At 30.8% G+C, this 24,326-nt stretch overlaps 2 protein-coding genes across 4 annotated transcripts in view; one reads left to right on the top strand and one right to left on the bottom strand.

Annotated features, from left to right (window-relative positions):
• Nucleotides 1-5,508, bottom strand: part of LOC111700316 (amino acid transporter ANT1) — a 19,838-nt gene extending 14,330 nt beyond the window's left edge. For 2 of the 3 annotated variants that reach the window (XM_023471190.1, XM_023471189.1), the window contains exon 1: nucleotides 14-99. In XM_023471190.1, the coding sequence (XP_023326958.1) occupies nucleotides 14-74 (61 nt within the window). In that variant the 5' untranslated portion in view covers nucleotides 75-99. Of the gene's footprint in view, nucleotides 1-13; nucleotides 100-5,391 lie in introns of those variants that run through there. The other variant, XM_023471191.1, reaches the window with a different exon arrangement.
• LOC111700312 (uncharacterized) lies at nucleotides 3,928-24,326 on the top strand. Its single transcript, XM_023471182.1, has 18 exons — nucleotides 3,928-3,938; nucleotides 9,762-9,825; nucleotides 10,205-10,292; nucleotides 10,638-10,796; nucleotides 11,817-12,392; nucleotides 13,332-13,567; nucleotides 14,726-14,860; nucleotides 15,418-15,510; nucleotides 15,855-15,915; nucleotides 16,163-16,236; nucleotides 17,381-17,433; nucleotides 18,422-18,542; nucleotides 18,659-18,787; nucleotides 19,671-19,765; nucleotides 20,153-20,220; nucleotides 21,782-21,832; nucleotides 22,420-22,832; nucleotides 24,239-24,326. Exons 5-18 carry the CDS (start codon nucleotides 11,826-11,828, stop codon nucleotides 24,273-24,275), a joined length of 2,133 nt encoding a protein of 710 aa, XP_023326950.1. The 5' UTR covers nucleotides 3,928-3,938; nucleotides 9,762-9,825; nucleotides 10,205-10,292; nucleotides 10,638-10,796; nucleotides 11,817-11,825; the 3' UTR covers nucleotides 24,276-24,326.

The raw sequence follows: 24,326 nt of genomic DNA, 5'->3' as shown, positions 1-24,326 counted from the left end.
GATAAAATTTCACCTTCTGCCTCCATATCAAGCAAGCGAAATCTTCTAAACATTCTTTTTAACCTTATTCTCATATTTTTTATAATTTTCAAAACCAATCTTAAACAAAAATCTATTTTTTCTTCCATTAAAACAATGCAATTTTTAGGTTTATTTTTAACAAATTTTCAGCCCGCATACTTTAGATGCATTGTCAAGATTCATAAAATATAATAAGTCTCTTATTTGCTCCCAGCAAATAAATTATTTCAGTTTATTTTGAAATTAGACTAAGAAGTTAATCGTAAAAAAAGATAAATATGTCTTAAATTAATAAATAAAATTTGTATGCAAAGTAATCAAGAATTGTAAAAGTTATCCAAATCTGATCTAATCGAACAAATTCTATTCGTTAAACCACAATGTGTCTTTTTTTCTTAAAACTGTTTATTCTTGACTACGTTTTCGATTTGAATTCAAGAAATTAAATAACTTGAATTTAAACTCTGGCAAACATAAATAAGTGAAAATTCCAGTAAAAAAAATAACACAACCAAAATAGATTTTCTTAAGCAATAGGTTTAAAAGATTTGTAACAAACTATTTCACTGTTGCTTGAACCCTATTTTTCTGTAAACTGATTGGACTATATTTATAATATTTCAAGTGTGTTAGTTGGATATACAGGTGCACTGCAGGGAGATAAATATTTTAATTTTTTTTATGTATTTACGATCTATCATGTATTCTCCTTTGTTTCTGTAAATGTGCATTTAATTTATATAGCTGACACATATACAGCTGGTATAAGAACATGAAAGAAAGTATATTTACAGCTGGTATAAGAACATGAAAGAAAGTATATTTACAGCTGGTATAAGAACATGGAAGAAAGTATATTTACAGCTTGTATAAGAACATGAAAGAAAGTATATTGTTAAAGGTGTGTAACATATTTGTCAACCATTAACTACAAGACCCCCCCGCCCATTCATGTAATGTCGTCTTTAACTTAAAATCCCCTCTCGGAGACACCAAACCAAATAATTTTCGCCCCATTTTCTTTGTCCTCCGGTGACGGGGCCTAAACACTTTTATTATTGTGAACAAAATATTTTCATATAAAGAATTAGGGAATTTCGTTAACAATTGTCATTCTTTTCAGAAGTTTTAATACATAAAAGCGACTTAGGACTCCCTGACAGTTTAACCTTCTTATCCCTAAATAGATCGGAAGAACCTTTTCATTGTAAAATTATATAACTTTGTAACAAATTCATGCATTATTATCCATTTCATTTTTTTAGGAAATAAAGAGTTTCCTGCATTATCGGTTTTGATTTAAGGGTTATTCCATTGTCTATCTGTTCATTATTGAGAATCTTGTTCCTATCCGACAACAATGTTATATGCACATATTAACCCTAAAGCAGAGGTATTTCGTAATATATTTTTGAATAGAACGGAAAAGATTTTTTTTGATCTTTTAGAAAATCAACTGACTTACTTGAACTAAGACTACTTTTGAATTTGAAAAAAAAATTTCTACGTACACGTCAATTATAGTCTTAAAGGAACAGTCTAATTGCATTAAATGGGTAAAAAAGGCTGTCTCTACATATATAATCTCTGTTTGGGTGTTTGTTTGTCCGATGAAAACTCAGGAACCCCGGGACCAATTTGCCTAACATTTTTATTGGAGAACTCTGGAGACCCACAGGAATGGTTTTAGCTCTAAGTTGAGACTGAAATAGCGAAAATTTAGTTTCCCGGTAAAATCGTTTAGTTTAAGTGCGGGTAAATGGTGAAAGTAACTTTTTGTAACCCAAGCTACTTATTATAGATTTATTTCGTACACAAAGGTAAAATGGTACAATATGATAAGACAAAAACAAGTATAGTATATACAATTAAAATAGGTTAATTTCTAATTCTTTAACGAGCTGGATTATTTGTTTTTCTTTCGTACATGCCAAAATAGCTTTTTCTTTGAACTAAAGATTTTTACAGATTTTTACAGAGCACTTTTTTAGGACTTTGTTTTAATCTTTAAAGCTTAATTCCTATAGTTATATGAAAAATCATCATTTTTCTTAGCAACTTAGTTTTGAAAACTTTCTACTACTCGGCGTCATACCAAATTTAATCAATTCGAACTGTTATACCGCCGGTTCAAATTTGAATCACCGATTCAAATCCTTCCTTAATCTTTAACTTTGAATCGGTGGTTCAAATAGGGTGAATGAAGTTATGGAATAAGTTATATGATATCTATAGGTAAATAGGCATTTGTTGCTAAACTTTGGATAAGTAACAATTCAAATTCATGAGATAAGTGATTAAATCTTAAATCTTTTAACTTTTTTTTTTATTAAAGTTTAAAGATAAGTTTCGTCATAGGTAAAAAGTCATTTGTTATTGAATTTTGGAGAGGTTACGATGCAAAATCAGAAAGCTATATTTTTGTTAATTCTAAGTAAATATAGTGACTGGTTATTCCACTTTAGAGAATTTACGGCTTACTACAATGGAAAATCACGAAAAAGGTGATAAACCGTTGGAAAGTTAAATTTAAAAATAAACTTTTTAGACTTAATAAACTTTTAAGTAGCTATACATCATGTAATTGCATAATCAGGAAAAACAAATGAATAGTGAGGCATAGTTGAACCGCGTAGACCAAGTTAAACCACCTCTTTTTTGCTTGACTTGTCGCACAAAAGAAGTGGTTTAACTTAGTCCTAAGCGGTTCAACTATGTAATGTTATACATGAAATCTGGTCATAGGATTCAGGATGCTGGGTTACATCAGTGTTAACTTATAAAAAGACACACATTTTGCACACTGTACAGGGTTACCCACAAAATATGAGTCTTTAATGACGACCTGAAACTCTTTAGAATACCGATCTTAAGGTAAGTTCTATCCTTATGTTCTTTTTTATCTTGAAATTAATTTCGTTTTTTTCTGAAGAAAGAAACACATGCTTAGTGTAAGGTGAGTTTAAAAATGAGTTTAAAAATGTTAAATACAAATTATGTTAAATACAAATTTGGTTTACTAGTAAAACAATATCCATATTTTAAAATTGAACTTTAGATCGTTTTTAAACAAATCCCAACCCTTTAACCTTTAAACCTTTAAACCTTTAAAATTGAAACAATCTTAATTTATTATACAAAGTTTTTACTACCCCCCCTGTGATGTGCCTACAGTTGTTACGTTTTGGGGTAGTTCATGATCCCTGTATTTTCTTACAGGATCAATATTTAGCATAATTTAATCTTATCAAAAACGTTTATGTTAAACATTTTTGCTTTTCTTACACTAGGTATCTGAAAGAAAATATATGCCAAAAACGATCCAAAAAACGATGCAAAAACTATGCAAAAACTATGCAAAAACGGTACAAAAACTATGCAAAAACGGTACAAAAACGATGCAAAAACGATATAAAAACGATGCAAAAACTAACGTGTTGTAATTATTTTCTTTTTATGATAAAGATACGCTCTGCAAAGTTTAATAAAGCAAACTTTAACACTCCATTCTACAGTTGTAAAATCTGAAAAGTTTTATAAAAAATTATAAAAACGGTTTAACGATTTATAAAACAAATTAACACCCCCCCTCCCTCCCCCCTATTGACCTATGAAAGTATGCACGAAAAAAAAGAATGTGCGTCAGGAATTGTTGAATATTTGTGCTTTCTTTTTAAAACATTATTCTCAGGCTTGGATAGTAACAACAACAACAATGCACTAATCATTAGGTTTGCATAGATCATAAGGTTTGAGGGACATTTATTAAACACGAGCTAACAACATTAGATTGGTCGCGTTAATTCTATTTGGAATTTAATTATATTTCTTAAATAGCTTTAATTATATCAGAAAAGCTGTGTTCAAACTTTAATATGTTTTTAGATTCGAATGCGAAGATGGCCATATTCACACAGGTAACTATTTAATTAACAGAATTAAACACTTTTAAACTCAGAAAAACGATATTATCTTCCACATTATGGATCAGATAAAGATTTCAAAAAGGCATTCTATCTCTTTACTTGAAATTAGTCTTACAGTCCCTTTAACAGGTCCAATAGTAATCCGAGTTTCAATTTATTTTGAATTAATATTATTTATTATTTTCAAGAAAACTACGATACGATGGGTTTCTTATGATGCATGATGAATTAATGACAGGGCGCTGTTTAAATATCTAAGCATGCATCATGCATTTCATTCCCGGCTGTTTTCTTATGATGCATTTAAAAAAAGCTTTTAAAATTATCTTTTTAATTAAAAAATAGTTCTCCCACTGATGATGTACAGAACACAATCTCTTCACTTGGCGCATTTGCAATTTTTCTGACGCATTTTTTGCACTTTTTCCTCTTGTCTAACCTATTCTGATCGTACGTTAAAGTTTACAATGTTAGCAGAAAAATTGTGCAAACTTTTCCTTTTTGCAAGAAATATTTATCAACAATCTCTCTGGGAATTTATATTTGAAAATATACACAGTAAAGTAAAGTATAGGGATGCAATTTTGCAACTTTGCGATTTTTGCAATTTTTTATAGATTGTAAATTTGGTTCTATTATAGACCTAATTAACTTAAAATTGCTAAATTGCTTGATATAATTTTGAAAAAAAGCTTCAATAATTTTGGGACAAGCCTATTTTTTAGTACAAACTAAAGTTTTTGTAAATTTGAAATTAATAATTTGAAATAAGAACTGAAGAGTGAAGAGCATAAAAGAATTTATTTGCTGTTTTTTTGTTGTTGCTATTTTTGCTTGAAGAAAAGAAAAAGTAGTACTTGCAAGGTAGTTGGACTGTATATGTACCTTTGAAGTATCCAAGAAGCCAAATGTTTTGAATTTACAGTTTAAATTTTGCCCCCCAAGGAACTCCTATTTTTATTTTATTATTTTTTGCGCTTTTTTCAAATTTTATTTTTTTATTTTACGGGCCACGTCGGGCCCTTCAGCAAGTTCTTCATAAATGAGCGCTTACATGAATCCAACTCAAAAACGAAATTTCTGATAAGCCTATTCGTGACTTTTAAACAAAACTGTGTTAGAATTAAGTTGAAAAACAGTAGCTGCAATTAATAATGCATGGTAGGAATGGGGGCCGGAAGGGGGGGGTGGAGTTTGTTTCACAATTTATATTTATACTTAACATCATTAACAAATTAGCTTACAAAGATTCTTTTTTTTTCATAGAATAAGTCGCTACTTTTTTTTAGGTAAAAGTGTTCTAATGGTAAAATTTAATATTTACTGTTTTAAGAATTTTTATATTTTCCTATATCTACATGTGACCTATAACCAGATTTGTCATCTTTTCTTTTTCTTTAAGAAATCCACTGACAAAAAAGAGAGTTTTTAAACGAGTATTCACCTGGAGGGGAGGCTATGAAGACAGAGGGACTGTTTGGTGCCATTTTTATTTTTTTTTTTATTTTTTAAGAAACTGTTGTAACAGTGAGATTCAGTTTAGAGTGTTTCTCTCTCTCAGTCTCCGAAAACACTGTGAAATCTCGCACATTCAGAGCTTTTTTATAAACTATATGAGGATAGATAGATACAGAGATAGATAGATGTAAAAACATACAAATATATACAGATTTGAGCTAACAACTCTATATGTATACACAGACTAAACACAGATAGATGTTTAACCACACAGATAGATTAATAAACAGAAAAATACACAGACAGATGAATGATTTAACATCATGTTTTATGTTTTTCTTTTTATCTGTTTATCTTTTTCTTTTCTCTGGTTGTCTGTTATTATTCTTGTCTGTTCATCTCGTTGCATGTTTTTCTTGTTGTCTGTTTCTCTTGTTGTCAGTTTCTCTTGTTGTCAGTTTCTCTTGTTGTCAGTTTCTCTTGTTGTCAGTTTCTCTTGTTGTCAGTTTCTCTTGTTGTCAGTTTCTCTTGTTATTTGTTTCTCTTGTTGTCTGTTTCTCTTGTTGTCTGTTTCTCTTGTTGTCTGTTTATCTTGTTATTTGCTTCTCTTGTTTTCTGTTTCTCTTGTTTTCTGTTTCTCTGTTGTCTGTTTTTTGTCGTCTGTTTCTCTTATTGTCTGTTTCCTTGTTGTCTGTTTATTTGTTGTCTGTTTTCTTGTTGTCTGTTTCCTTGTTGTCTATTTCCTTGTTGTCTGTTTCCTTGTTGTCTGTTTCCTTGTTGTCTGTTTCCTTGTTTTCTGTTTCTCTGTTGTCTGTTTTTTTGTCGTCTGTTTCTCTTATTGTCTGTTTCCTTGTTGTCTGTTTATTTGTTGTCTGTTTTCTTGTTGTCTGTTTCTCTTGTTGTCTGATCCTCTTGTTGTCTGTTTCCTTGTTGTCTGTTTCTCGATTTAAAGATATTTATTTTTTCATCCCTCTTTTGTTAATCTATGTAAATGTGATTTTTATAATTTATAAAGTTCATGAAATTTAGTTAATTGATTCTTTAGAAAATAATTATTTCTAGTTTTAATTAAATATGAACCACGCATATCTAAAAACATGAATCTTCATAAATAAACAATATTCTATCTCGGGTTTTCCACCGTTGATTATAAAAAATCGTCTAAGAAAACGTCTTCCTGTCGCCTCTGCACATACTTTTGAAGTTGATTTGCATGATTTTGTAGACTCTATCAACATATTAATTTTTAACCCTGTTTAGGCAAATGTAAAGTTTAAATGGCTATAAAAAAATAGCTCTCTCTGGGTTAAACTATGTACGGGTTTAATAACACTCATTTTTGACACTTTCACACTTACACTTCTTGAATCTTAAGAAAAATTTATTATAAGATATTTTTTTGTAATCACAGTAGGGTACATGGGAAGGTCAAAAGGCTGGTCGTCCCTAACCATTAAAGCTTGTGGTCCAATTTTTTTTATTAAGTTTTGGCTTGAAGCATGTTTTGCACAATCATGACTTTGTTTTCAAGTCTTTTTTCGCCCCCCCCCCCCCACAGCTTAGATTATTTTTTAGATTCTACAGTTTTTTTCTGGTTAAAAGACTGTGGTATGTTCTGTAAAATATGTTTTTTCCCCCAGAGTATTTGTATACGAAGTATTCAAACTCATTTCCTAAGTAATTATATGAAAGGTTTCTCTATTAAAAAAGTAGACTTATTCTGTACAGGCTTCCTAACATGGATGAACAATTTTGAGAATAGATGCGTGCAGTAACTTTATACCCATTGAATTTGCAATGTGTACCATGAGGCTATAGGCAGTAATTTATTTTTATGTTAAATATCTCTAAAACTTTTGTCGCTTCTAAAGTTTGAAAAGCCTACATTGGTAAAAACATGTTTCTTGCATTTATCACATAATAATTTGAGAATTTAGGGAATTTTAACATTATTCCGGCCGAATGGCTATTTTAATCTTATACAAATATGATTTAACCCTTAGAGTTGAGATAGGGGAGTGTGATATATGTCCAACATATCAAGACCAGTGTCCGAATTTAATGAATTTAAGCCACGTCTGAAATCCCCCAAAAACCTGTTTTAATTGACCGCCGGCTTAAATCTTGAAAAATTTAATACAAATTTAAGTGGAACCAACCATATTTGAGCGGCGGCTTAATTTAAACTGCGACTTAAATTCTTTAAATTCGGTCTCAGATCATGAAAATAATTAGACCTCTAACTGTTTTAATTCTCATGAAAAGGTTGATTTAAGGTTTAAACTGTTTAAATTAGTTACTTATGAGATTGCATTATTTTAAGTTGAAAAGGGAACTGATTACTTGCCTAAAACTCTACTTTGCAAATTGATGCATACTGGCACATTGCACAATTTTGCCAATTACTCAGTTTAAAACTTAAACTAGAAACAGACGCGTAGTGTTCTTAAAATATATATGACTCGGCATAGAAAAAAAGGAGTAGTGAGTTTATAAGGTAAAACCAAAAGCAAAGGCGTTGCGACACTACAAAGTTGAGGCTGTATAGATATATAATGACTCAGGGTTGCGACACTACAAAGTTGAGGCTGTATAGATATATAATAACTCAGGGTTGTTTGTTTCTCAGTGGGCATAGAATTTGATATTTCAATCATTTGATTTTACTAGAAGTAGTCAACATTTGAAATACCACAGATTCAGAAATCTAAAAAATTGCGCAAAAAACGCGCATAACTTATTGCGCTTCATGCGCAAAAGATGCATAAACACTATGGTCATTTCGTGGAAACCCGTGGTAAAAATGAAAATTTTTTTGGGACAAATATTAACATTTGACAATAAGAATTACCAAACGCTAATGAATTATATATATAAATATATTTATAATATATCTATGTGATAAAGATAATATGTTAACTCCTCCATAAGTAAACAAACCTATAGACAACTTCTAAACACAGTGAATAATTAATCAGTGAAATATACTTTAAACAGACTGAATTAAATATTTTATTTTGTGTTGGGTTAATTTTAAAATTTGGCATATATTGAAAAGGGGAGGCATGGTCTGCCTAGCAAATCTGGGAGGACCATGTCTGCCTTACGCGTCCGGGGGTTCCCTCCCTCGCAAGGTCGGAGAAAGAGTGTTATTTAATTAAAATAAAAAAAATAACTAAATTTTCAAGAACATGGCTTCAGAATCAAATTAAATCAAAGTAATCTTTTGAAGGAATAGTTTTGTGTTGAAAAAGATATTTCAGAAATAATACTTGACATGGAGATTTTTATTTTTATTCTCTTCATCCTTCCGTCAAGTTTGAAAGGAAAGTTTAATTTTTATCAATTTCCTCTACAGAGTGGTTCAGAAAACATGGAACTCAGTGACGATTTCTATTATTTCGTGGACACAATTTTACACTGACATAAAAACAACTCTGAAAGTTAGTCAGCAAATTTTTAGACAACCTTGACTTAAAAGTGTCTTGGCCTTTCATATACATTTTTGTAGCCCTAGGAATATACTTTTAAAAAATGTTACGCTTGTTTCTAGCTAAAGTAATTAGAAGGAATAATGGCAAAATACTGCTTCCTGAGAGCCTGCACACATCTTGCCTTGCAGTGTTTAGTTGATATTACAATTAACACTCCTAGTCATGTTATCTACGTATATTCCATCAATGATAAATTTGTCCCGATTCCCATTATTGTGAAAACAAAATTATTTAAAATCTCGAAATGGTATTTTTCTTTTTTATCATTATCATCTTAGTCAGCAATTCATGTCATTTCCTGAAAACATTTTCTCATTTTTCCCGAAACCTAGAATTTTAATGTTTATTCTATGTTGATTTAATTTTTCTTTATTTTTACTCAGCACATACTTCATACATCTGTTTATATTTTCTATAACTATTATCAGCATTATTTCAATATCTAATGGTCATATTTTCTAAAAGAAGTTGAGTCTTTGCCACAAACTCAAATTTTCTAATCCCTATATCTTTGCAACCTGATTGTGTAAACCTTTGATATTTCATTGGGTTGCATAGATATAAAAATTATAAAAAAAGTTTATGGCTAAAGACTCAATTCCTTTCTTCAATATTTTCACTATTCATTTACTTAAATGTTGAAAAGATTATGATAGCTTTGAAAAGTTTTAAATTATTAATAATAATTATAATAAAAATACATTTACAAAAAATTATCCTGGTAAGTTTATTATTAACGTTATTAACATTTGATTAAAATGTGCTAAACGTTATTAACATTTGTGCTAAACTGAGTCCCTTTCCTCCCTCCCCGGGCCTATTTACGTACCTAAATAAACCAAAAAAATGTTCTTTACCCCAGGAGCCTGTATTGCAAGAGATTCTAGAAATATCACCTGGACATCAACAACTAATAAACAAATTAGGAAAGGAAAAATATGGTTCTGATGAAGCATTGATTCATTTTGATTCAAAGGATAAGATATCTGAGACAAATTGAATTAATTTTAGTTTGATTTAGGTCGTCTATATCGTCTCATCTTTTATGGTCAACCCAGTATAAAAACGATGCTACCTGTCCTATTTTTAAATTTAGCCAAATCATTCCAAACTAATCAGAGAAATGATAATATCTTTCAGTTTACATATTACAACCATGACAGAAGATTTAATGCATCAAATTTCCACCCAATTTTTTTAGAAATCATAAAAGTTTTACAGAAAAATGTCTTATTTACATATTTACAATTTTCGATCAAAATAATCTTAGTTTCTCTAGCTGAGAACATTATTTTTTCCAAAAAGTAATTTTGTCGATGTTGACAAAGACTATATTCTGACGGAGAATACGGTTGTTGAAAAACCCTGCAGCCTTGTTGATCCTAAACTGGAGGTGAGCAAAGACTAAGAGTGTAACAAATTCAACTTTCAGGTACTATAAGTATATATTCACAACGATACCCTTGAAAGCTTTACTTGATCTTGATCAAGATCAATTGATCATTTGTGGTTTCCCTAAAAAAGTGACATAGCTTTTGTTGCTTACGAAACAATAGGAGAAATAAACATAATCAAACATTTTCAAGCTAAACAAACGACTTTATCTTCCACATTAATTAATTGATTTAAGTATTGATGTAATTGGAGATTTTGGTTGAGTTTTATTGTTGAAATAAGTGTTTATATAAAGATTTTGTTTAAACATCATTACAATTATATAATCTTGTTTTGATCCCAGGGAGATTCTAAATGGAACTGTATTAACAACACTTACTTCCATCCCTCTGAACCAGATCGCTCCGGCTGTAGGAATCCTGAGCTGGAGACGGATTTAGAAACTGCTGCTGACATCTTTATTAATCTTACAAGAGAACCTGTTGGAGGAGAACTTGTACAGGTCGTCTTCTTCTTCTTCTTCTTCTTCTTCTTCTTCTTCTTCTTCTTCTTCTTCTTCTTCTTCTTCTTCTTCTTCTTCTTCTTCTTCTTCTTCTTCCTTTTCTGTTTATATACTTTGCTTGATATCTGTCTTTCATGTCTGTCTCCAATAAACGTGAAAACGGCTGAACCGATCTGACACCAATTTGTGCACCAATTCAAACATAAAAATCCGCGAAAATTTGAGAATGTTTAAAAATGGTGACTTTCAGAGCAACAACAGTTAAGAACTAAAAATTTCAAAAGAGAAAAGCATAGTTTTTTTTTATTTCAAATGGGAATACTTTATACAAATTACTGTTAAAACTCTTTTAGGATTTAATCTTTTAATTACTTTATTTTTTAATTTTTGACTATCTACTTTTCTAAGTTGTAGAGAAAGACATAAAACTGTGGAATAGGAAAATGGCTGTTAGACCCAATTTATGATTCAAAATAGTCCAAGGACCACGACACACATGCAATTATGCAGTGTGCTAAGACGCATTTCACTTAACAAGTTGATTTTTTAAACCACTGGTAAAACTATCTGCTTCCATAACAACATTAAACACAGACAAAATTGCTTAAATGTCGTCTTCCTATTCCACAGCTCTATAGTTCTCACCAAGGAGAATTGATTAGAAGGAGGGGGCGATAGGGTTTCCGTACACTTTGCTGTGACGTTTTTGGACTGCTGAAGAACTAGTTTTTGCGTAACAACAATAATAAAGATTGTAAACAATAACACAAATGATAAACAGACATCTGGCCTCTGGCGTTAGATGAAGATTCATCGTATCCTAACTCATGTTTGTTTACATTAGATCGGCTGCCTTTGTTATTGTTTACAATCTTTATTATTGTTGTTACGCAAAAACTAGTTCTTCAGCAGTCCAAAAACGTCACAGCAAATTGTACGGAAACCCTATCGCCCCCCTTCTTCTATTCAATTCTCCTTGGTTCTCACTGTATATTTACTAATTAATTGGTTGCTATTAAGGTTACAAATATGCTGGAAGAAATAACCAATGATATTCCAAACCTGTACTCACTTCTAGACAAAATATTCTCCTGTAATCTACCTTGGTTAGAGATTCCAACGCCAAGAGCTGAAATAGTTGAAGACATTATTAAGATGCTCAAAGCTTTAGCATACTTAGATAACTTGGCATTGTCATTTCTAGGAGATAATTTCATCTTGGAAATACAGAATTTTACAGCTGTCCAGTCTTTCCAGTTTCCATCTGCTGCAGACGATAATGAAACTAGGGTTTTATTAGACTTTGGTTCAAGTGATCTCGATAATGCAGTGTATATGGGAGTACTCTTTCGAGTAGGCATTAATCCAGCATTCCGCAATAGCGCTACTAATGAAGGGGGAGTAACATCTTTAGAAACCGACGCTATTCACTTCTCTAAGGTGAGAGGAAGCGCTGCGCTAAAATCTATGGATATATACCTATCAAGTTCTGCCAAGGACTCTACTCTATCCCTGGACTCCACCTCGTGCAGCGTATTTACAGCTGGGGAGGTCAACTCGACCTGGAGCAAGGATGCATGCACACAGGAAATACAGGTATTCTTCATTCATACACTTCTTTTAATAATGAAAATTTTTTTGAAAAGGAATTGAGCCTTTGCCACAAACTTTGATTTTCTAATCCCTTTAACTTTACAACCCAATATCGTATACCTTAGATATTTCAAACTATGAATTATGTTAAATCAAATAATCTAAGTTTGAAATTTTAAAGATTTTCACCAATAACAAGCAATGATATGCTAATTAGAAAATTAGTGTTTGTGGCAAAAATTCCATTACAACAACAAAAACCTGTTAACAAATGATAAAACCTTTAGTAAAATCACTAATTTATACGAATAAAACTTACAATTTCGTTCATTTTTAAGTGCATCGAAACTTCGGTCATTGTAATTACATTTTTGAGAATTCTAAAATAAAGATTCTTTATCTGACCTAACCCTGGCTGGACAATTTTCCGTTAATTAAAGGGACAGTAAGTGTAATTTCAAGTGACCCTATTTATGCAAATTAAGATGGCAATTCCCGATTTACAACGGTACCTCGAGTACAGAGATATTTGTGTGTAAACTTATCGAAACTTGGTTATATTCAGCTGCTAATTCCGGTGTGCGCTGTCTTGAGTTCAGACTGTACGCACAGGAATTAGCAGCTGAATACAAGCGGGTTTCGATAAGTTTACACACATATATCTCTGTATACGACAAACACAAAAAGATTTTATCTCTACCGCTTTAAAATCGCTTTGCATGGAGGCTCACTTGAAATCACGCTTAGAGTCCATTCAAAAAATTTTAATGAAAATTATTTTTTATGTGAATTCATCTTACACCCCCAAAAAAACTTGGGTATCAATGAAGCACTTATATTACACACAAGTAGGCAATAGATTGTGTTGCCTGATATGGCATAAAGCCGAATTAATACAGCAGTTTTTATAAGTTAAGTTATATTTATTTTAATTATTAATAGGAAAGTTTTCTCCATTGTACTTGTACCTTCCAGCTAGAGTATGATTCAAAACTACTCTATGGTGGAACTCTTGATTACGATTTAGTTCTAACAACAGAAACTACATCAACAACAACAACAACAACTAGTACAACATCTACAATAACAACTACTATTTCATCAACTGAAACTGCTGAAACCTCATCATCAACAGCATCTAATAGCACCACAATCTCTGTTGGCTCTACAACTACAAGGTATCAAATAAAAGTCAAAAATTAGTTGAATGTAGCGTAATTTCAAGGATTTTAGGTACTTTCCCAAAGAAGTTTTCCCAAGTGGCAACATCTCAAGTAGTAACTTCCCAAGTGGCAACTTCCCAAGTGGCTACTTCTCAAGTGGCAACTTCCCAAGTGGCTACTTCTCAAGTGGCAACTTCCCTAGTGGCAATTTCTCAAGTGGAAATTTCCCAAGTGGCAACTTCCCAAGTTGCAAATTCCCAAGCGGCAACTTCCCAAGTCTGTCTTGAACGCAGCGCACGGTTCCTAGCCTGTTCTACCCGCAGCGCTCCCCCCCCCCTACGGCGCCCAGAAGGCCTAACCTAACTTTTGGAAAGTTTTCACTTGGAAAATTGCACATTTGGGATATTTGCCTCTTGGGAAATTGTCACTTGGGAAATTAGCCTTGGGAAAATACCCTTTTATGTAACTCATCATTTCTAGATTCACAGCAGTATCCTTTAAACTTTTGACTGCTCAAGGATAACGAACTTATCCTTATTTAGCAACATTATTTATGAAATACTTGAAATTTTTGAACACTTTGTTTGCAATCTGTTTTATCTTTAAGAAATATTGATGTTTTGCTTTAAGAAATATTGATATTTTATCTTTAAGAAATATTGATGTTTTATCTCTAAGAAGTATTGATATTTTATCTTTAAGAAATATTGATGTTTTATCTATAAGAAATATTGATGTTTTATCTATAAGAAATATTGATATTTTATCTTTAAGAAATATTGTTGTTTTATCTTTAAGAAATATTGATGTTTTATCTATAAGAAATATAATATTTACTTTCTAGAAGTTACAGAAAATAGAAATCGACATTCGAATTTCTGAAAATATTCTGGAATTTCAAGGAATATATGTTTACTTCATCTGTGTCAAGTTCACATTCTAAGCTTATAGGTGCACCCCAGCTTTCCGGCAGTTCAACCACTTTTTAGAGATAAACACACACAGATGTCTAACCTCGTTGATCAGTCAAGACTCAAGAGTTTAATCTCCTCTTTGTGTAAAGGGTCGCTTGAAATTTAGCTTTCAGTGCCTTAAAATCTAAGAAAAATAACCCTTTTTTATTTGTCATTTGTAATGGAAGTTCTGAAATTAATGCTTTTTATATGTTTTCAGTAATGGAAGTTCTGACTGGACAGATTTTACTTGTTCTGATCAGGTCTCAATACAAGTTCTCAGTATCTTATGTTTTGTTCTTAGTTCCTTACTATCCTGCGCTACTATTGGATTCCATTTTTACTTTGCAGAAAAGTAAGTTTTTCAAATGAGTACAGTGTGAACCAGTAAACTCTGGAATAGAAAGACGACTTTAGACTTAAGTTATTACTTTAATGGAATGCGATTATATCAATACAATGAAGACGACTTTTTATTTAAGTTTTGATTATTAACAAGTTTTTTTCAAATAACAAGTTTACTAGTTATCAAAAAGAAGTTTTTTAATTGATAGCTTCTCTCGACTTCTATAATTATGTGTAACCATGATGTTTTACATCTTGATTTGAATCAAAATTGAAATCGGAAGTCGTCTGTACTGTATTAATATAATCGCCTATCACATGTAGTCCAGTGAACATGAGACATAGCAATTATGCAGTGTAAACAGACACAATTAACTTTATAATTGGTCTAATGAGTAGTTAATTGTAAAACTGTTTGATTTATACAACATCAAGTATATCCTTAAATATTGCTGTAACGTCGTCTTCCTTTTCCAGTTTTCTGGTTCTCACGGTACAATAAAATGTCAGAGTTGCAATATATTGTATTAAGATCACTTAAGATCATTATGTTTTTTTTTTCTTCAGATTTCTTCCTCAGACCTACTTTCGTGTTATAGCACTCATGTTTATCGATGGTTTTATCTCAATCCTTCTTTACATCACATTCTATTCTCTCAGGTTCTATCTACAGGGTCTCCTACGGACCTGACAGTTGGTAAATAGTTTTGAATTTCTTCTTCCATTACTGTATTACATATTAATGGCTTTTTGCAGTTTATTTCGTTCACAAAATCTTTTACTGGAATATATTTTACTTTGAAATAAATATTTTACTTTGAAAAAATATTACCATAATATTTTTATTATTCTCTTTAGTATCATCAAACACCTGAACAAATTATGGAAGAAGACATTCTAAACTATTCACCAAATGTCATGTTTCCTGTGACACCCTGTAGTTCTTTTTTAGGAAGACATTCAGATTAACTTTTGAGACACTTTATCTTAATTTCCTTATTTAGATTTCAAGAATACAGGTCTTGTCAATTTGACGAAGTTGTCAATGTATTTTGGGAACATGAGGTATTTTAAAAGAATTTTAATTGATAAAAAAGAAAATTATAAAATGTCTTTAAAAAGCTAAGCTTCATCCACGTACAGACGACCTTTAGAAAGCTTGGTAAAACAGCCAAATCGCAAGATGTTCCTCCCACCAAATGTTTCCTGTAACCGTACAGCATTGGACCGATTCAATGGGTCTGTTCAGTACGAATTGAAAGTTGTCTGAGTCCAATGGGATTAGAAAACCAATTTTTTTCTCACTTTTCAGACAGTGTATAAAATTGGAGGATTTCTGCTGATTCTATTTTGGGTACATAAACTATCAGCTCTAATATCCCTGAGGTAAAATAAACTGATTCTAGTTTGGGTACATAAACTATCAGCTCTCATATCTCTGAGGTAAAATAAACTGATTCTAGTTTGGTTACATAAACTATCAGCTCTCATATCCCTGAGGTAAAATAAACTGATTCTAGTTTGGATACATAAACTATCAGCTCTCATATCCCTGAGGTAAAATAAACTGATTCTAGTTTGGATACATAAACTATCAGCTCTCATATTCCTGAGGTAAAATAAACTGATTCTAGTTTGGATACATAAACTATCAGCTCTCATATTCCTGAGGTAAAATAAACTGATTCTAGTTTGGATACATAAACTATCAGCTCTCATATCCCTGAGGTAAAATAAACTGATTCTAGTTTGGATACATAAACTATCAGCTCTCATATTCCTGAGGTAAAATAAACTGATTCTAGTTTGGATACATAAACTATCAGCTCTCATATCCCTGAGGTAAAATAAATTGATTCTAGTTTGGATACATAAACTATCAGCTCTCATATCCCTGAGGTAAAATAAACTGATTCTAGTTTGAATACATAAACTATCAGCTCTCATATCCCCTGATGTAAAATAAACTGATATAACTTTTTATTCTTCTAAAATACTTTATTCAGGTCTAATATTTACATAAATCTTAACGTTTTAAATTTGAAAAATGTAACGTTCACTAGATAAATTATGCTTTTTGCTCAAAATTTAATAACTCAGAATCATTAGACATATGAAGAGCAAAAACCTCAGAATTATTGAAGATGAAATCGAAAATGGTACATTTTTGGTATTCATGTAAAGATAACTATAAGAATTAAAGTAACGCAAATTAGGAAAATATGCTTATTCACTCTATCTAATAATTCAGAGGCCAAATTTATAGAATTTGAACCGCGCGTCTCTAGATGCGTTTCAAACATGAGACGCGGTTCAAACATGGTTGTTTCAACTTGAAATTCTAATTAGGGTTTTGAGATTTGAGCCATGGTACGCAATTTGAACTGGTGATTGGCGGTTCAGCGACGCGGTTTAAATTCATAAAATTCGGCCTCAGAATCATCAAAGATATTTAATTCAGAAACTTAATTAATGATTCCAAAATATGAAAAAGTACAAAATGATTTGGTTCTAACAGACTGATATCCAGTTTAGTCAGTGTATTGGAAGTGAAAGGAAGAGTTGGGTCATTCTCAGCTACAGGAGAATATACATAAATATAGAAATTTAATTTTTTATGCTTTTTTATTATTGAATAGATTTTTATAAAGATGGACGGGAAAATTCTTCTGTTATTTAGAATCGCGTTCATGGGGGTAGCTTACTTTTAAAGAAATTAATTTATATTAATCAAGCTATAAAAATATAAACCTAAAGGGAAATATTGTCTATTTGTGTGATAAAAATAGAAAAAATAACCCTGCTATACCATTTTATCAAATTTTTAAATGTTTTTTTATTAATAAGATTTTAGGTAAACTGAAAACATGAAAATCGTTGTTTTTTCTCTCTGTTAACAATTCCTATAATGACATGTTTGAAACGGGCAAAAAAATTCAAAATTGCACATTTTTGGTATGTTTTAAGTCTACAATTTTTGTTGAACTGTAAATTTGGATGAAAAATTTCTACAGGATTCATTTTTTTAAAGAAAAAATGATAAGAATGATTTAGAGAGTGTTATTATTTAGATTTCTATTATAACTTTTACTGCATTTCCTAATAATAGTAGAAACATCAAACTAGACCTTTTATGGTATACAATACCAGGATTCAGAAGTTCTACAGATTAAATTGATTTCCTAATAATAGTAGAAACATCAAACTAGACCTTTTGTGGTATAAAATACCAGGATTCAGAAGTTCTACAGATTAAATTGATTTCCTAATAATAGTAGAAACATCAAACTAGACCTTTTATGGTATAAAATACCAGGATTCAGAAGTTCTACAGATTGAATTGATTTCCTAATAATAGTAGAAACATCAAACTAGACCTTTTATGGTATACAATACCAGGATTCAGAAGTTCTACAGATTAAATTGATTTCTCTTTGCGTCGCGGTCATGGATGAAGTACTTTTCCTTAAAAGTTTAAAAGTTGACACAATGGATATTGAGATCAAGAGATACTTCACGCAAAAGATTAGACGACTGATATTTGAAACCTATGAATATATTGAGAGTATAGGATGGTGGGTGCTGTATCTACTGACTACCTGTATTCCTCTTCTTATCCTTCTCCTCCTCTCAACTCTCACAAAGGATTCAACAAAAGCATTTATACCCTTACTGGCTCCAGAATTCTTATGGTGAGTTTTTTGAAGTTAAAATCATTAAAACATTCATTCATTCATTCAAATTTAATGGCTATCGAATAGTTAAAACTTCCATAAAATATTTGTCGTTAACAAGTAAAATTGTTTAGGTGTTCTGAACCAGGAACCCTGGCAGAGAGTTCTAATATTCTGATAGTCTGTATTTTTACAACTTTCTTTATTCTTGCTCTTGTTCTTATCTTCGCCTCATCTACACTCTCATTATTCTTCTTTCCCAGGTACAGGGTGTACCAATACACATGCATGGCCTTTTACGGGTATACAGGGTGTCCCAATAAACATTGCCATCCCCAGGTACAGGGTGTCCCAATAAACATGATCTTCCTAAGGTAAGGTGTCCCAATAAACTTGGTCTTCCCAGGTACAGGGTGTCCCAATAAACATGGTGTTTCCCAGGTTCAAGGTGTCCCAATAAAAATGGTATTCCCAAGGTACAGGGTGTTCCAAAAACATGGTCTTCCCCAGGTACAGGGTGTTTCAATAAACATGGGAATTAAGAGATGACTTGTTATTCGTCTTTGATTTCCGACAACTGTAAATGGCATTTAATTAGGTATAAAAACCTGATTTATTCCTTTCCCAAGAAATTCAGAAATATTTGAAAGTACTTATATCTCAGAAATCTTTGATAGTACTTATATCTCAGAAATATTTGATAGTACTTATATCTCAGAAATATTTGATAGTACTTATATCTCAGAAATATTTGATAATACTTATATCTCAGAAATCGTTGATAGTACTTATATCTCAAAAATCTTTGAAATTACTTAAATCTCAGAAATCTTTGTAAGTACTTATATTTTAGAAATCTTTGATAATACTTATATCTCAGAAATCTTTGAAAGAACTTATATTTCAGAAATCTTTGATACTACTTATATCTCAGAAATCTTTGATAGTGCTTATATCTCAGAAATCTTTGATACTACTTATATCTCAGAAATCTTGATAGTACTTATGTCTTAGAAATCTTTGAAAGTACTTATAGTTATATTTCAGACTTTTATAGAATCCTAGAAACCTTAAAAAGCTTTAATAGAAATGTAAGAATCAGAATCACATAAAAACATCTGTTAGAATTCAAGTATTTTATATTAGAAAAGATGAATTTTCCCCTGCAAAATGTTGGCAAAATAGAATCCTACTTCTCCGACCCTTCTCATCCAAGCCCTATATAAGGTACTTAAATATAAGTCTCAAGAAAAGAAGGATTAAATCAGTTGATAAATAAAACTAAATAAAAACTTTTTAAAAACTTTACAATTTGGTGGATTTGTGAAGTTTTCAATTCAAACATTTTTTTCAAACGAAATATAGTACTGATTAAATAAAACAATACTGCTCGTATCCTTTCTAATTTGCTTGCTTTTGATATTTCACCGTCANTAATAATAATAATAATAATAATTATGACAATTGCAGTGGGAGAAGTGGTTGGAGCTTTGTTTTTCCTATTCTAGGAATTCTGTCTTTACATTAAGTTAGAGATATTTTTACTCCAAAAATTGATTAAGTTTTCAGAAAATTATCTATCATTTTGCTATGGATTGAAAAATTGAAAAAAGTCAGTTAAAATCTAGTATTTTTCCACCATCTCTGTTTGTGTATCATAAGCTTTGTTTGGGGCAAACCCAAATCTAAAAAGAAGGTAAAACTTTATGCATTAAATAATGATGAAATGATAAATAATGTAATATTTTCTTCCTGTCTTCGGCCTGTTCTTGGCTTAAATTAGATCTGAGTTCTGTAGCCATTTATTTTAAGTATAATGCAAAAATGAAAGAATAATTTGTGTCAAGTACTTTTCCTTAAAAGATTAAAAGTTGACACAATGGATATTGAAATCAAGAGTGATTGATTCATATTACAGGGGATATTAGTTCCAACACTTGGCCCATTTCTAACACTGAGTGTTAGAAATGGGCAAAATCTTCAAGTTATCTTTTTCAAGAATATATATAGCTTTAAATCCAACACGAGTAGAACAAAACTACACCATATATTTATTAAAAAAATGACTAAAACTATATATTGAAACAATAAATTTCAATTTTAAACTAATAAAAAGGTGTGAGAATTAGTTTCTGATGATGATTGATTTCATTTTCGAACATATCCCTATTTTGAAGCAATTACGGTATTTCAGCTCATATCGCGTTTTCGGAACATATCCTGGTTTTGAGACAATTACCAGAATTCATATCAATGTCAATTTTTAAGTATTTACGCGGACTTATGAAACAAAACAAGATTTTTTGATAAGGTAAAATATAAACAAAATAGGAAATAAAAAACAAACTGTTCCTTTATAATTTAAAAATCACTACAGCATTGAGAAATCAAAATATTAATATTATTCTTACAATATAGTTTTAACTAGAAATGCGGGAAACTGTTTGTGAAAAATGTTTAAAAAAATCATCCATATTCTATAATTTAACAGATAAAATGTGGAAACTTAGATTCCAGAAATAATTCAGAAGTTAATTTAGTCTTATTATCTTATGAAGAGTGAACTCTTCATAAGATAATTTTTGTTTTGTTTTGTTTGTTTGTTTTGAATTATGGATTAGACTCAAAAACGCGCAAGTGGGTTTTGTCTCGAAAACGCGACAATTTTTAAAATTCAGGGTATGTTCGAAAATGGAAAACCTACCATTGTCTTGAAAACGGTCAAGAGATTTAACATAAAAGATGTCCGATTATAATTTTGATTTAAAAAAAGTTTAAAATTGGGAATTGTCGTCCTCGTCATGTTTAATAAATTCTTGGTTATAGTTTTTATTATCGAATTTTACTCTGGAAATGGGCTAGGATCTCAAAAACCCAGTCTGTCAATTTGTGCACATTTCTAACACTCAGTGTTAAAAATGGGCCAAGTGTTAGTTTTGGAACTAATGTCCCCTGTATTGGTACCTTTAATTAAATCATAATACACCCTACACTAAACTTGCTGTACGTACTGCACTGATCTTAGTACACAGACGGAAGAAATAGAGGGTTTTACTTTTAGAGTCCAAAAACTCTTAAAAAACAAAACTAAAGAGCCAACTTATTTTACACACTAAGTGTCATTGATACATATATGGCTCATTTGGTTTAGCTGTTTTTAGGCTTATTGGGAACAATTTTATATCATTATTTCAATATGCATTTTTAAAATTATATAAAATGTCGATTACTATTGCATTCTTTAAATGAATATTTAGGATAAAAAAAGAGAAGTGGGACGAACTGGAGTTCTCCAAGGATTTCTAAAGGTCACTTTTAAAAATTATATTTTTTCTACAGTTATAACTAGTAAAAAACGGGATTAAAGTCGTCTTTTTAAATTAATTATCTGATCATTTATTTATTAATTTGAATCTTTGCAATATGTCCTGAACATTTTTCAGAGATATATCAGTCAAAATAATATTCATAAATATCAACTCTTCACGTCGTAATTGAGATAATTTATATAAAAAGGTCTGTTTATTGTTTGAAAGAATATGTCACCTGTAAGTTTAAACTTAAAATGCAATTATCAATATTGTACTCCGAATCCGACTCCGGGGGATTTTACGTAGATAATTTTATCTACAAATTAATGTAATAAGATGGTAATTTATGCACAAAGGATGCAAGACTTAATTCCAAACTGAAAATCTGATAATACAACGTCTTGACGATTAAATTTAGATTAAAATGTAGGCATAAAATGATTTGACAAATAAAGAAATAATTTTACAGTTGTAGTGAATCATGAATAAGAACAAAGACTAAAAAAATTAAGTACAGTTGTCTCTGAAGTCTCATTCTTTGTGGGTAACCTGTAGATTATGTAGATTATGTTTTTTTGTTTCAGTTTAAGCGCGGAGAAAGTAAACGACCTCCGGGTGTACGGGGAACTGTTCGGAGAGATGAACCGGATATAGGAACTGTACAGGCTGTACATAATGATGCATTTACAACTAGAGTACGGGGAACTGTACGGAGAGATGAACCAGATACAGCAACTGTACAGGCTGTACATAATGATGCATTTACATCTAGAGTACGGGGAACTGTACGGAAAGATGAACCGGATATAGGAACTGTACAGTCTGAACATAATGTTGTATTTACAACTAGAGTACGGGGAACTGTACGGAGAGATGAACCGGATAAAGGAACTGTACAAGCTGTACATAATGATGCATTTACCACCAATAATCTGGAAACTGATGCATCTGAATTCGATCATCAAGTTCACAGAACCTCATTGAGCATGAAACCAAGGTGTTAGATACTTTAGCGAAAATGGTTTTCAAACTGGTTACTTTAAAATACAGTTAATTTGAGTTAGTTAACAAATCTGTATATAGGCTTTTGAGATATTCAAGGTATATAACATGCAAAATGTTCACTAATTCAGATGACAAATGAATATGAGCCAAGACAAGTTTTAAAATTGTTTGTTAACAAACGAATTGTTTTTCAAATCTTAAATTTATATCTTCGATCAGAGTCAATATTTTGCATATTCGCATATTCAATATTTTGCATATTCAATAAAAAAACTTGACAAGAACAGATTTTCGAAATTAGATTGAACAAATTTCTAATTAAGTAAAAATTGTGAAAGTACCAAACATTGTAAACTCAGAATTGGAAAACAAGACAGAAGCTTAAACAGGGAAGAACATATTGAGAGAATTCAAAAAACATTTGAAAAAAGTAAAAGAGAAAATCAAGCCAGTGAAGCACAATGGAAAGAAAATAAAACCAGCGTTAAACGAAATGCGCGAAAAAACAATTCTGGTTTTAGAGGACGACGACATTTAGAACAAAGGGATTTTGATTCAGAAACTAGAATCCCTGAGACTATTGTTGAAGAAGCTATGAGAAGATATCGACCGAGCACTAAAAGAGCGCTAAGAAGAGATGAGGAAATGGCTAAAATAGGAGGTTCATCAGCAAAATATTGACAAAAATCATAAATATTTTTCAATTATAAAAAAACCAGTCCTACTTTACTTATACCGTGATTTGTTAGAAAAATAACTTTTTGCATTGGAGAAAGAAAATAATAAACAAATCAATAAAACAAATCTTGAGATAAAAAAACGATCAAATGGATTTTTTCAATGACGTTTTATGATTTAATAATAATTTATTTTATTTACAATTTGTACAGAGTATGATAATTAAGATTGCACTTTTTATACGGTGGTAGGCGATAACATCAATATAATAAAGACGACTTTTTATTCAATTTTTTTATTGTTAACAAGTTTTTTTCGAATTACAAGTTTACAAGTGATTAAAGAGAAGCTGTTTAAATTAAGATCAAAATTTAAATCGAAATTCGTCTTCATTGTATTAATATAATCGCCTACCACCGTAGTATTTGGTCAATAATTATGGAATAAAGAATAAGAGTCAAACAGTAACACCTTCATTTCCGAGTGAAATTAAACATCAAATAAAGTGATTTTATTAAAATCAGAGATTATAAACATTAACACTGGAAATTGGAATTGAGCAAATATCTGCTTTGAAATCGTTCGCTTTTTTATTTTGGATTTTCTTTGGGTAGAAACAAGAAATTTGAACTTTAAACAATTTTCTGTCTTTTTTAAAAATTAAGATTTTTTTATTTTTATTATTTATCTTTCTGATTCTAAAAACCATTTTTTTAACAGAGATGGTTTCAGGCTTTCAGTCAAGTTTCAATCATGAAAATATTTGATATTTCAAGTTCAGCAAGGAAACAATTATGGATCAGTGGAG

Source organism: Eurytemora carolleeae, unplaced genomic scaffold, assembly GCF_000591075.1.
Source record: "Eurytemora carolleeae unplaced genomic scaffold, Eaff_2.0 scaffold395, whole genome shotgun sequence".
NCBI lineage: Eukaryota > Metazoa > Arthropoda > Copepoda > Calanoida > Temoridae > Eurytemora > Eurytemora carolleeae.
This window is presented reverse-complemented; position numbering and strand designations above follow the sequence as displayed.

Coding starts and splice junctions, on each gene's coding strand:
- LOC111700312 (XM_023471182.1), top strand. CDS start 11,826: ATGCTGGAAGAAATAACCAATGATATTCCAAACCTGTACTCACTTCTA. Junction 12,393..13,331: donor CATGCACACAGGAAATACAG/GTATTCTTCATT, acceptor AATTATTAATAG/GAAAGTTTTCTCCATTGTAC. Junction 19,766..20,152: donor TATAAGGTACTTAAATATAA/GTCTCAAGAAAA, acceptor GTTAAAATCTAG/TATTTTTCCACCATCTCTGT.